Source organism: Cylas formicarius, unplaced genomic scaffold, assembly GCF_029955315.1.
Source record: "Cylas formicarius isolate icCylForm1 unplaced genomic scaffold, icCylForm1.1 PGA_scaffold_10__41_contigs__length_53128322, whole genome shotgun sequence".
Lineage (NCBI taxonomy): Eukaryota > Metazoa > Arthropoda > Insecta > Coleoptera > Brentidae > Cylas > Cylas formicarius.
The window spans coordinates 17,487,180-17,502,195 of record NW_026844214.1 but is presented as its reverse complement, the minus strand read 5'-3'; the positions used below and the strand labels follow the sequence as shown (position 1 = coordinate 17,502,195).

General features: G+C 35.3%; 1 protein-coding gene across 1 annotated transcript in view; it reads left to right on the top strand.

Annotated features, from left to right (window-relative positions):
- Positions 1–15,016, top strand: part of LOC132699709 (homeobox protein homothorax-like) — a 134,068-nt gene that overhangs the window by 33,209 nt on the left and 85,843 nt on the right. Inside the window, exon 4 of the mRNA XM_060666564.1 lies at positions 588–729. Coding sequence (XP_060522547.1) covers positions 588–729 — 142 coding nt within the window. The remainder of the gene's footprint in view (positions 1–587; positions 730–15,016) is intronic.

Below are 15,016 nucleotides of genomic sequence, written 5' to 3'. Positions count from 1 at the left end.
ATATCAAGAATCTGAAAAGCAGTTATCTCCCCAGTATTTGTTTCAATGTATTTGTTCAGTCGACGAGCGTAACAACTAAAAAATTGTGCTATAGAAAGGTATAGAAACCTTCTACATTTTCAATGGACCCTATATCCCTGACTTTAAAAAAGAAAAACAGAGAAAAGAAATTAAGGAATAATAAAAAGGAACAAACAAAAAGTTAAGAATTAGTCGTCTACAGAGTACAGAAGAAGGCAAAGGCATTAGGTGTGCTGGAAAACATGTTACTACTACATGTGTACTACTATGTTGTTTAAAAATTGAACTGAGGTGGCTTTTACTTGATGAAAATCCATTTATCAAAGTAAATAAGAATTAAAAGTTCAGATTTTCACGAAATTATATATTTTGACATGACAATTGTTTCGACAACACCGTGTCTTTATCAAATGTGATAAAGACACCGTGTTTTCGAAACAATTGTCATGTCAAAATTGGTTCGAGTAATAGTCGTATTTATAAATACCTATTTCTTAAGGCATACTTGTACTTATTATTTATTTTATCAACTTTTTGGAAATTCTAATTTATGGTTTCTTTTTCAGACATCCCCTCTTCCCCCTATTAGCCCTAATCTTCGAAAAATGCGAGCTGGCAACGTGTACGCCTAGGGAGCCCGGGGTTGCCGGTGGAGACGTATGCTCATCCGAGTCATTTAACGAAGACATAGCCGTTTTTTCTAAACAAGTAAGCAGTAGCAATCAATATTTACAATCATGGATCCGCGCAGTGTATAAATGCTCCATACGCGCGTATCTACTTCCTACCGTAGATAAAAACACATGTAGCGCCTGTTGTACACATATTTGTTCACCTAAACATCAAGAAGCTTCTTGGTTGTTTATAAAGGCGAGAGGGAGCCTCTGAATTAAACGCAGGTTTATAATAATTATCTCGGCACATCAGGCAGCCCGTACGCTACGCGTATATAATGTTTTATTATATTTTATTTGCATTTGATATCCGAGCTCCGGCTTATCACTTTGATTAGCTTATCGCGCTTGATAAACACAGAAACACATGTAAAACATCTACAGAATTTATATTATACTCGAAATACGATAAGGGCCTACACGCATTGAATTTGCTTATAATGTTGACTGTGAGAGTTCCCGTACGTTAGTTGTTGGTCGCTAGGGTTATTTATTTACATCTCTACACTGCGATTATTGTTGTGTTTGTGTGAAAATTTTATGCGAACGCGTGGTGTCGCTCACCTCGGAATATATCTACATTCGCGGCCACGTACCGAAAATGTATAATTTATCTTTAATTCGATTTATCATCGATGTCTGTATGTCTGTATGTCTGCTACTACTCTTACTACTACTCCTACTACTATCTATTACTTTGCATAGGGGTGTTCAAAATATTGTTATTGTTTCTAATGTTGCTAATGCCATGGTCCCAAGGGGTTATATAGAGGATTTCGGATAGATCTATCAAACCATTATGTAGATGTTAATAACATTAAGTGTGATGCGTATTACTGGTAGGTTAAGGGTGATATGGTAAATCGAATTTATTGCTCTACTCAGAAAGACAGTGATGGTCATACATTTGCATTTGTATAGGGCGAACATAGAGTTTTCAAAATATCTTTTTTTTTTAACTTTTGTGATGTATGGCGGTGCATTATAGTAACTTTTTAAAATTTCTTTTCTTTCATTTTATCATTTGATAAAGACACGGTGTTGTCGAAACAGTTGTCATGTAAAAATATATAATTTCGTGAAAATCTGAACTTTTAGTTCTTATTTATTTTGGCAAATGGATTTTCATCAAGTAAAGGCCACCTCAGTTCAATTATACACAAATATTTTGGATACTGTATTAATCACTTTTTTCATACTTTATATTAAATTAACAACTATATTACTCTAAATAACAACAGGAATAATGATGGATTTTTAACATTTTCAGGAACTTGTTGCACTGTAGTATAAATTTCGTCTACATAACTTCATACTTCTAAAATATTGGAAAAATTAAAACTATAACGGGTCGTCACATGAAAACCTTAAAACTTTTTTAAAACGTCTATTGTAAAAATAAATATTTGGCAAATTTTAAGCTAAAAATCTTTAAGAATTAAGTGTTTTTGTATGCGTTTCTTAATAAACTAACAAATTAAATGTATGAATTAAAATCTGTTGTGTAATAGAAACTATTTTTCCTGTTATTTGATTAATTAATCCCATCACTTTGTATGCATGTTATCAATATAAATAATTCATTGTTTAAAGCTATTAAAGCCACGAAACTTTGCCGGTAAAACACTTTCGGTCAGTGGCATCTCTCTATGTACAGGGAGGTTGGAAAAAAATTAATAGTGAAATTTTGATATCCCCTATATGGTCCTGGAAGATTACTTTGTAGTTTTCAATATTTGTGCCTGTGGTCGCACAAGTCCCAGTAAAGCACTATTTCCAATATTATCCATGTTAAAAAGCTTTCAGAACTAAACTTCCCCAGCTGATTTTATTTTTTTATGGAGTTTTTTATTTCAATCCACTTAACTTCTGAGGAGTTAATCGATACCATCACGATAAAAATAAAGGCAAATAATAAGTAAACTTACACTTAGGCACAGAAAAATATCCATTGCCTAGAAATCGATATAAAAAAAACCTAATTTGTCAGAGTAGCGTGGGTAATGAATGCTTACACGAAAAGTACGGATATCATGAATGACATTAGGCAATGCTCCAAATTGGAGTAGTTTTCGAGGACTTATCGTCGTCGAAAAATCTAAATATCATCAGAGTGCGCCATTTAATCAACAACGATTTCATTATCATTTTCACTTAATCGAGGCTCTGTTGGACTGCCCGTGTATACCCGTCCATTTAGCGAAATTATTATTCCATTTGTTCTTTTAATTTATATAGAGGTTTCTGCGCGACCCAAAAAGCTCGACCCCACCGACCGTTCAACAAACAAATCTATACGGGAAATAATAAATAATAATGGGTCCATTATCCCCGAATCACTTTTCCACCCCTTCAGGCTGGGTTTTAAGATGGGCCCATAATCATTAAATAACAGTTTTCCTTGCGGTTTGCGGAAACCAAGCACCTTGTGATGGTAACTTTTACGGCCCAGCGCGCGGAAAGTTTCCTTTTTCGTCCGTCGATTTTTGTCTCGACAGATTTTGCACGGAAACGTTTATATAGGAAGTGGTGTGTTCTGGACTCTCGTCACTCTTAGTGCGTATTCATTATACGCTGATAACCTAAAGATTTCTACTGTCGTTAATTCGATAAAGTAAACTATGTCTCTACATATTTTTTTCTAAACTAAACTTGTCGAGAATTCCAAATATGAATTTAAAATTACACAATATCCAATTAAAACGTGTTAACGTGGTAAAAGATTTAAGGGTTACTCTGGACTCGAAACAGTTGTGTGAGTCTTATTTATCATTGGCAAAGCATTGCGTAATTTATGACTTATTCTGAGAACTACTGAGTTCTTTACATTATGTTGCCGTGTGGTAAAAAGTGTACTGGGGTAGAAATAGGAATGCCAATAGTTTGCAGTCTATATACCAGAATTGCCTGGATAGAATTGAGAATGTCCAAATAAAATTCTTTAATTTCAAATTAATTTTCGTTTCAATAGACAAAGATGCTTGTTTTCACTCTCATGAAGATGAAATTTTACACCATTATCGCTTGCAATCACTGTAGTTAAAAATGCAGTGTTTTGGTATTTTCTTTGGATATAAGGTAGTAGTAAATAACTTTATCGATTCTGAGTTTTGTGTACACCATATTCTCTTTAACGCCAACCCTTATACCCTTCGTAACAGACTATCTTTCAGTGTTCACATTTAATGTGATTATATAATATATAACCAAAACTAACTTACGTACCTTTAAAAAACATATTAGGAACAGAATTTCTATAACATTTCTTACTTGACGTATTCGTCGGTTTTGTTATTTCTTATATTGTAATTTCTTGTATTGTAAGAAATTTTTTTGTGTCCATCTTTTGGTCTGCTTCAAGCAATATAACGTAACGTTATTTCTATAAATAAATGAATTAATTAATTAATTAGCCGTGGGTACAGTTTGCGAGACTGTACACCTGAGCAGAAATAACGTCGTTGTTAGTATGTCAGCGACGCCGGATAAAGTTAACAATTATTATTTCCCGACGAGATCTCTGCGAAGAATGCGGAGTTGAAAATATGCGACTAATCGCGCTGCGTATCCGTGCGCCGACGTAGTACTGGACGGAAAAACGCATTTGCGACGATTTTACTTATATGAAATAAAGGCGACGTTCACCGAGACATTCCGGACATTCTCCGGTGCAGAAAATTGATGAAAAAACGAACAGGCAAAAAAATTAAGAGTCGGTAAACACTGCGATGGGTGACGCTTACCGACCGTGACTTGAGTGACGATAAACCAATTAATGAAAAAATTAAGACGTCTCGCACAAATAAAGAAATATTGATTTTGTTACGTCTCCACTGGAGGAATGTTAAGCGACTTTTGTGTTTCCGTTGGTCGTTGTCAAAAATGTTTGTCAAAGTTACCGCATTTTGTTCTATTTCTGTCTCGGAAACAGGAGTTATTTCTTTACTTCTTGTCGCTGTTGGGTAATGACTTAAATGAAAATTCGTATATCCGACGAGGTCTTATTTTCCTTCTAAAACCTTGCTATTTAGGAATGATGTTCTCGTCTTTTGCCTTGAATCCTTGTAAAGATGTAGTCGTATCTTCGACGAGCCGTTTCTATCTTGATCCGGCTTCATACAAACTTTTATTGTATAGTTGTTTTGCCTGGCCTGTCAACTTGGTTACTGACCTTCCTTAAGGCTCCTTTGTTTTTTCCTTCCTCTCCATTGCCCCAGTTCTGCGTGCCTATAAATGTCATCTTTCCTAGTAGTCTTGTTGCTATTGCTATTTAGGAATGATGTTCTCGTCTTTTCCTTGAATCCTTGTAAAGATGTAGTCGTATCTTCGACGAGCCGTTTCTATCTTGATCCGGCTTCATACAAACTTTTATTGTATAGTTGTTTTGCCTGGCCTGTCAACTTGGTTACTGACCTTCCTTAAGGCTCCTTTGTTTTTTCCTTCCTCTCCATTGCCCCAGTTCTGCGTGCCTATAAATGTCATCTTTCCTAGTAGTCTTGTTCACTTTGAATTTATCTGGATTGAACGAAAAAGGAACATAGAACAGATTTCTTTTGCAAATACTTGCTTCGAAGGATGGAGACTCTATTGTCTTGAATCCTTGTCAAGGTGTAGTCTCATCTTCAACGTATGTGTGTGTGTCTATCCAGACGTTTCTCGAGCCTCCCCCATACAAACTTTAATTGTCAAGACGTTTTATTTTATTGGTTGGCGACCTTCCTGCCACAATTGCCATTGTTCTGCGTGCTTATATTATTTTATCTTTCGTGGTAGTCTTATTTTCACCATGAATTCTTCTAGAATTGAAAGGACAAAGAAGAACGTCGCCCGCGGCACTCCGGTTATGCCAAAACAAAACTAACTCAAACTGTTTATCAAAATATTGCATAAAATACTATTACGAATAAATCGAAAGCAGTTCTTGTGGTTAGCACAAACAGTTCTTGTCTTATTAACTATTTTAGTTTTTTAATATACTTCGCTCAAAAGTACCCCAATGCGCTTATAAAGACTATATAGAGGAAACAAAAAGGCAATGTAACTCGGTAGCATAGAGTGGATTTTGTTTTGTTATGTATGTTAGTAGATGGGACACTTTTGATTCTTTTGTTGGGCACCTCACTTCATTCCAACAGCTAAATGGGTGCCAGCAATGGTCCGAATATCAATCGCAATTGACCTTTTGACGTATTGCAAGATTATTTGCGATGCGAAAGTCGCCTTTTCCAGCTTTGTACCTGCGGCGCGAGTGTCAATTAACAGGGAAGGATTAAGCTGACGGGCCGAGTCATCGGACAATCACTACAATGGGCACCACCTAGGTGGAGATTAACGGGGCCCATGGAATTGCTCATTTGGACGACTCTCTCGGCGGGCGTCCCGCTGACGTCAGTTTATTGAACGCCACTCGAGCAACCAAAAAATTACCAACAATAACAGCATGTCGTTTATCGGACCAGCATCTCTCACACAATGCAGGGTCGGAGGGGAACCCGATCGAACACAATAACCCTCCGCGCACATACTTGCTCGTGTACGTATCCGTGTGGAGCGCAACTATACGTATATAGTAGATCTGATGCAATACAATGACGTCGGCAACCCTGAACGTTTACGCATCACTTGATCCGAAACGATTAAACTAACTGACAATTCTGGGCCACATCTGCATTATAATACCGGAGTCACCTGAGTTCCCCGTATATGTGCCCGCTGCCATAGGCCGTTGCCGCATCAAACGCGGATCAATTTTTGCATCTGTCATTGTGCCGTCCCGATCCCCGTTTTAGAGCCTACAAAAGATTCGTATTTACATACGATTCACATCGCGTCACGATAAGGAATTTGTTTGGTAAATATGACGATAGGTGGCGATAAGAAGAAGGCACGTGGAAATGAATCCGGACATGAGATTTACTGCCCTTTGATAGTTGAAATTAAGCACTTAAAATTAAATTTTTGACTAAAACACCTTAGATGAAAAGTATTCCATCCGTTGCAGAAAACTTGGGCAGTGTCGGTTTTCGGTTTCTCGATTTTTCGCTAAAAAATTAGTTATCCTTCAAATATCTTGAGCAGTTATATTTTCAGCTCCACATATTTTCCTCGATATTTTCAACATATTTTTCACCCTGTTATATGTTAAATTGTTTTTTACACTGTAATTTTTAATATGTGTTAGTTGTTAAAAGCCGTCTTCCGTAGTTCATGTTAGTATGTTAGATGTATGTAGTATTGACGCCACTTTTCAAAAAAAAACAAATAAAAATTGTACCTGGAGACAAGGTTAAAAATGCTAAAAGTGTGTACCACAATTCATAGAAAGAGCTAGGAACTTATTAAATTTGTAATTATTTTTTTTAATCTTCACACTAAATAGCTCGGACATTTTGTACAATTTTCTGGTAGTGGGTGTGTGGGTATTTTAAGAAAAATATTTTAAAAAATTAAGTATATCCTTGGGTAAATATAACCAGCCAATAAAAACAAGGAAAAAATTATATGAAATCTCATCATGTAGTTTTATGCCGAAGGAACAAATATTAATCATAATATTAAAATTTTTAATTCCAATTAAATAATATCTATCAAAATAACATGCCCGTAAACTGATAGAGTTGAGCATAAATCTCGTTTAACCCACATTATTTTGGCACTTTACAGTTTTGTGCTGTCGTAAACCGTAAAAGTTGAATTATCATCAGTAGGTTCGTAAACCACTAATAAAAACAGGCACTTAAATTTATTGTACGCATATTCCTCCATTTTTTCCCTCCTCTTGCCGTCTCTCTCGTTCTGTGTCTTCTAAATTTATGATGTCATAAACGTCTGTCAAACAATGAAGCGAGCAGCTCGTAGCCCCGCTATTTTTGCTCTCCTACCTACCCTTTCGTTTTGTTCTATTTTCAAATGCATAAGAGAGACAAGGTAAGTGGCAAAAGCATCTCGGAGGATGGGTGGTTCCCGGCTAATTTTACCGAGAATCGTTCTTCAACTTTCTTTCTGCCTATAATATCGACGACTTTGTAATAATCTCCGGTGTAGATATTTTAAGTTGGAACAGATGTATTTCTTGGAAGTGGCATCTCAGGGTAGATGGATGCTTGCCGTCGGGTGCAGTGAACCTTCAAAGGCAGCAGCACTTTTCAACCCCCTGAATGCGTAGTGTTCGAATGTGGCCGTCGGGACCTTGAAAAACACCCGGGACAAGACACATGCCTTCTCCGGTAATATGATATTGAAATTCCATACGCTTTCTCCTTTTAAAAATTTGGGTGGATTAGTTTGGCGGCTAAAAAAAGAACGCAAGACAAAACATCCAAGGTTAATATACTAGACGCGGTTTTAAATTCGTGTGATTTGTTTTTGGTGTCCTTGTCTGGCGTAAAAACGAAAAACACGTTTTGCCGGAAATCAGATAAAGAATATCGGAATGGTTTTTGATAAAATTGGGAAATTTACTTGATTTCATCGGGAACATTTTTCATGCTAATTCTTACTTTACTTTTGTTATTCAGAACTCGACCCTGATGTTCATATTCTTGAAATATTGTAAAGTTTCCTTTTTATAAAGCCTGTTCCGTCTGTTCGTTATTACCGAATTACAGTGGCGTGACAAAAAATGTACTGTCTAAAATTGAGAAAATTTTTCAATGTCGCAAATTTCTGGTATTCTCTTTGTTGACGAAATGTGTATATCGATCGATCTTATCCTTTCTCCAAGAATTGCTTTTTAAAAAATGTACACATAAATTTGAAAAACGCCGTAATAGGTCATTTTACATGACGTTTTCCATTGTCAACTTTTCAAGTTTTGACGCTTCCAAAATTGGCAGGTTTTGACAATAGGAAACTTATTTTTTGCGTTACATAAATTATGATTTACAAAATTCGAAAAAATTGTATACACCCATCGTCGGCACATAGCAAGTAGCACGTATAATAGACGTTTTGTTCTTTGCGGCATAAAGAAATATGAGATTTAATAGTTTTTCCGGTTTTAGCAACGGATTGCAATTTTATTTAGAGTCGGTCAAAAAAGTCTCCGCACACATAGTGTTTTTTCAGTTTTTATTTAGTTTCACTTTCATTTAATAAGAATTATGTTTCAAGTAAATATAGGCAATCTCCTTAAGAGTAATAAAAATAAAATAAAAATCATTTGAGACACTCAACGATAAAAAATAATCCGGTTTTAGAAGCAAGAAACTATGTGAAATAAGTCTCACTTAAATAAATCACTATTCAGAACTGCAGGTGGAACCGTTAATTATCAATATTTTATCAAGTCAACTTGTATCAAATTTCGCTTAAACAAATGAGTTATAATTGTTTATTTTTGACGGCACTTTTAAGTCAGTTTTTTTGCAGTAAAAGCAAAATGAACGCTAAAAATTGCGAAAATCCAATTGCGCTTCGAAAAATTATAGTAGATTTATGTAAAGAGAAAAAATCCTTGAGAGATATTTTTAAAATAATATTACTACTCCTGTCTGTAAAATATCTAATACCTAAATACCTTATTACCCACCGATCTTGCGTGCGGGAAGCGCCACTTTACTACGTCAGTTTCGTTTCCCACGAATTCGAGCCACTTCGGACATGTTCGGGATTTTCCGCACGGGTTTGGGAGCTATCGGATGTTTCCGGAGATATTTCCCACTCCTTGAATTTTGACGTTTGTCAATTCTGACGGTCATGTCAGTGAATGTATTCGTGTTGTTTTGCAAAAATGTACCCAAAAACTAACGGTCGTAGGAAAAGTATAGTATGCAACAGTATAGTTGCATATATATGTATAGTATGTATAGTATACAACACAATAATATACTAAATCACATTCAACTGTACAGCATGTAATAAATCAATACAAATTCACCGGATCTTATAAAGTGCGGCGACGCTCTGGTCGTCCCATTAATTTAACTGCATGAGGAGAGTCTCCAAAACTTCCAGAGGAAATCAGAGAACAGTTCTCAAAAAATGTTAGCCCCCAAACGTTTAGAAACTGCTTGCATCGAGCAGGAGTTTGGAGGAAAAAAATACAACTCTGAAAATCGAAAATGTCTGTCCTACGGTGAAGCATGGTGGAAGTAATGTTTATTTTGGGGGTGCATGTTAGGTAATTTAGCTTTTATTGACGGGATCAACGGCTATTTGAACATCCTAAAGAATAATTCAAACCAAAGTGTTGAAACACTTAACCTTGAGGGGCGTTATTTATTCCAACAGGATAACGATTCTAAACACACTGCTACGCTTGTACGTCACTGGATGATGCATAATGTCCTACAACAACTTCATACACCACCACAATCTCCGGATGTTAAACCCATAGAGCACCTGTGGGAAGAATTAAAGCGACGATTGAAAAAACATCAAGTTACGAGTAAAGAAGACCTTAAAAATAGGATAAAGGTCGCCACAGACACTCAGTTTTTTAATACAGGCCGCCTGTGCAAACCTAGATTGTGCAGGCATATCGGTGCGTTTGTGTGAACGTCCGGCCGACTGCGCAGCCCGTTGGCCTGGCCTGAGCAAAATCAGACTTGCTTGCTTGAATTTAGCCTGCGCAAACTTGGAAACCTGAGCGTGTGTGGACTCGTTCAGTTGATTTGTTCAGTTTTAAGGTTTTACCAGCCCATAAAGCGCACCAAACAGTCAGTTTTTCTGTATGTTGTGTGTTTCGACATACACTTGAGGATTAGCTTCGCTCCAAATGCGGCAGTTTTGTTTCTTGACGTAGCCATTCAACCAGAAGGGCGCTTCACCGCTAAACAAAATGCGCTTATACAAATCGGGAACAACGGCAATCTCGTTTTGGACCCATTCGACGAATCTACGCCTTACTTGATGAATTCATGATGAATTGACAAACCAAACTGAGAATAAATCACTTGACAGCTGTTAAATCGGTCGCCATCTCGAACTGTAATGCTCCACAGACGCTCAGTTTTTTAATACAGGCCACCTGTGCAAATCTAGTTTGTGCAGGCATATCGATGCGTTTGTGTGAACGTCCGGCCGACTGCGCAGGTCGTTGGCCTGGCCTGAGCAAAATCAGACCGTGATTGAATTTAACCTACGCAAACTTGGAAACCTGAGCGTGTGTGGACTCGCTCAGTTGATTTGTTAGAATCCAAAAATAGTAAGCAACAAAATGGCGAATATTAACAAACAGTTTTTAAGCGAATTTATTGAGGTATACGAAAGCTTACCATGTTTATGAAAAGTAAAGAGTAAAGAATAAAGTGACAGAAATAAAAAGTCCGCAGCCTATGATGTGTTGGTCGAAAAACTCAAAGAAGTTGATACGGGAGCAAATAGGAAAGTCGTGGTTAAAAAAATAGCTGATTGCCTCATGCATATGTCTTGCTTTTGTGTTAAAGGAGAAACGAGTTTCAATAATTTCAAGTAGGTTGTCTCGTCCATTCTTAGGTAGTTAAACCAATCCTGCTTCTCAAGTTTCAAATCAGCAAGCAGATTGACATGGGAACAATCATTTCTTTTGAGTAACCAATCTTTGGTCCATTTGCTTCTTTGAACCAACCGTTGCTTTTTTTGCTTTTTCTTTATTGCAAAGGCAAGCGTAATGCAATATGATGGCGTGTCTCGAGAAGCCATTTTCTTTTACTAAGTATAGAAAAACCGTGCCAAAACTAATGAGTGTGAATTTACCCAGTTGACTGTATAGAAAGAACTGTGCTATAAAACTGCGTGTGTGTGTGCGGTTAAACTGCACAAATTGGCCTGTGTTAAAAAACTGAGCGTCTGTGGGGGCCTTAAGAGAAGAGTGGGAAAACATATCGCCAGAAGTTACAAGAAAGCTTGTTTTAAGTCTTCCAAAAAGACTTAATGCCATATGAAACTTTTAAATTTATCATAAGAAATAGTAGTATACGGAGACTTATTGGACATAGTTTCTTGCTTCTAAAACTGCCTTATTTTTTATCTTTCAAATAAAGTGTCTCAAATTATTTTTATTTTATTTGTATTATTCTTAATGAGATTGCCGATATGTGAAAGAAGAAACTAAAAGAAAACTGAAAAAATGCTATGTATACGGAGACTTTTTTGACCGACTGATATCTACTTTAATAGTTTAAAGTTGTATTTCTCCGAAAACTTTTAAAATTTTGCCTCGGTTGATTTTTTCAAAATATTTCGTTATTTAAGCTGCCACTGGAGCTCATTTTTAGATGTTTGTTTCATTACAAAAAAAAAAAGAAAAATTTTTTTCAGTGATGTCATTAAACACATACACACTCACTAGCCTTTTTTAAAATGTGTGAATTGCACATAATATCAAAATTAGTGAACAGGATTAAGCACGGTTTTGTTATCCGCAGCATTTCGCTTTCGCCTAGTCGAAAAATGATAATAATAAAAATGGTTATTTTGAATGAAATCCGTTCGTCACCCGACAAACGAACGTTATTTTCCAAGCCGGTCTAATCCACGCGAACGGCCATTGAAAAAGATTAACTCGGCCCATATTTATTTTCCGCAGATAATAAATTCGAAAAATGCCGCGGTATTTTTTAGCGTGCCGGAATTCGCCCGAGCGGTTCGTCTGCCAAAATCTAATTTTATGTAAGACGGGCCCCGCTTAAAAATAAACCCAAACTACACATTTCGAGCATAATTCAGGGGAATTATTATGCTCGAAATAAAACCGCGACGTTATTATTAAAAAGTGAATTAAGAGACGACCGACATAAATTTATGTATTTATTTATTTATTTGGTGAACAATAGGGACACTACAAGCGAACCCAAACGGTGTCCACAAAATTACATGACAATTTGAATAAGAAAAATTTGTATAGCATTCACACTACTTATTGTTAATTTAATCAACAATGAAAAAAGTCTTTGATAGTGGTGGAGTTTTGCGCAGAATTAGTTTTAAAGGGGACATGAAACATTATATGCGCTAGTCTTCATTTATATTAATTAACAGGATAATATTATAACCATGATTCTATATTATAAAATTCTCCTTCAATGAGATTACTTTTAGTATATTTTTCAATTCTTTCCAACCGATCTCTGTAGGCCCTGTACTGTGGACGGCAAACTACCCTACCCAATGAAAGCTTGCCAAGAACAAACCCGTTATATAGCAAACAACAGCCTTAATATTTGTAAACTCGGCACATTTTTGATAATATAACCAAATAACCTAAGTGCATTTGAGCAAACTAACTCAGTTTGCATATTAAACTCCCAGGTGCTTGATTCGGTAGTCTACTACTGGTAAAATATGGCTATCAATTTGGTAATCAAAATTTACTTCTTTTTATTTCTTCTAAAAAAATAGTTTAGCAATTATTTATTTCGAAATTTTCAGAGTTTGGGAATCTCAGAACACTGAAAGCATTGTTCCTTTTGTCTTTCTCAACGTATCCATAGTAACATTTATTCAAATGAAACGTATGTTTCATCGCGTCTAACTCGTAAAAACGCCGTAGCAGACAACAGAGCTGACATTGTGTATAGCCTTCGCATAGAACACACAGCGCGTTTAGTCAGGTCCCCCCAGTTGGCCCACCATTTTGATTTCTTTTTTTTGTTGTGAACTGCTCTTGTATTTGTTGGATTTGCATTCCTGTCTAAATAAGTAATCATCTTATTATTATTATTATTATTATTATTATTATTATTATTATTATTATTATTATTATCATTATTATTATTGTCTCTTCATTAAAGGAAATGCAAGAAACCTTGCAAGTTAATCATCACAAACTAATGAAAAACGGCGGATAATATGTTCGAAGTATTACTGAACGGGCGTTTTTAAATTTAAAATTATACAAAGAAAAAACAACACTCAATCTAAATAATCGTTAGACATTGTCAGTCCTTATACAAGCCAGCCATTATAATAAAAATCGTTCTTATAAGTCGTTTAAAAAATTTGTTCATCAATTTAGAAGCTTTATATGAAAAGATCTTGGAAATAATGTCGTGTTGTGTCCAGCAAAACGTAGCAACTGTTTTTTTTTAAATTGTTTTTGTACTATTTAGCTTCCTAGTTGATACAACCGGTTTAGAAAAATAAGACGGCTGAGTGGTTTTTAATATTTTGTATATAAAATTGAGGAGGTGAGGTTCTTAAAGATTTAAACTTCAGACGTTTCAGTTTGGGTATAACGTGACGGATCCTGTCATATTTGGTTTTGGATATTTTCATTATTTTGCATGTATTGTAACCCTTTGATTTGTTCTACAATTTATTTGAATGGTGGAATATCTTATAGGCCAATTCTTGCTAATATTTATTTCGATTCTGCTACTTTCTAAATGTACTAAAAAATCAAAATACATTTGGGGGTCTGTTATTCCCCGAAAATATGTACGTCCAATTTGTTCTTTACGGTAGTAGCATTGATTTGTTCAGGTTTTATTTATTTAATAATTTTGTGTTGTGCAATCTATGAACTTTTGAGGAAGTGAAGTTAGGTCAGAACTATTATTATTTTTTATTTTAATATTATTATTTTGGGGTAACATTTTTGTTCTAATATTCTCCATTTGCAGTTATTCTTGTAGCTATTTATTTCTAATGACTAAAAAATCACAATAAATTTGGGGATCACTTTTGGTCGCTTAAAATATATAATTTACATTTGTTCCTAAATTAGTAACATTTTGTTGAGTTTTTATTTATTTAAGCTGAGTTTTTATTTATTTGAATTGACTTTTTATTTGTTTATATATATATATATATATATATATATATATATATATATATATATATATATATATATATATATATATATATATATATATATATATATATATATATATATATATATATATATATATATGTATATATGATGACACTATATTCCGGGATATCATCCGTTCGCTCGTTGAACTCCGACTGGAATCCTGCATCCGACTGGAATCCTGCAAATCCTGCATCCGACTGGAATCCTGCAGACGTTTCGCCAAAATCTCACTTGGCATCTTCAATGCTCGCGCTCCGAAAACACTTCGAACACTCGAAGTGTTTTCGGAGCGCGAGCATTGAAGATGCCAAGTGAGATTTTGGCGAAACGTCTGCAGGATTCCAGTCGGATGCAGGATTTGCAGGATTCCAGTCGGATGCAGGATTCCAGTCGGAGTTCAACGAGCGAACGGATGATATCCCGGAATATAGTGTCATCATATTTTTCCATCCGTGAATCAATACGTGAGAATATGTATATATATATATATATATATATATATATATATATATATATATATATATATATATATATATATATATATATATATATATATATATATATATATATAATACATTCAATA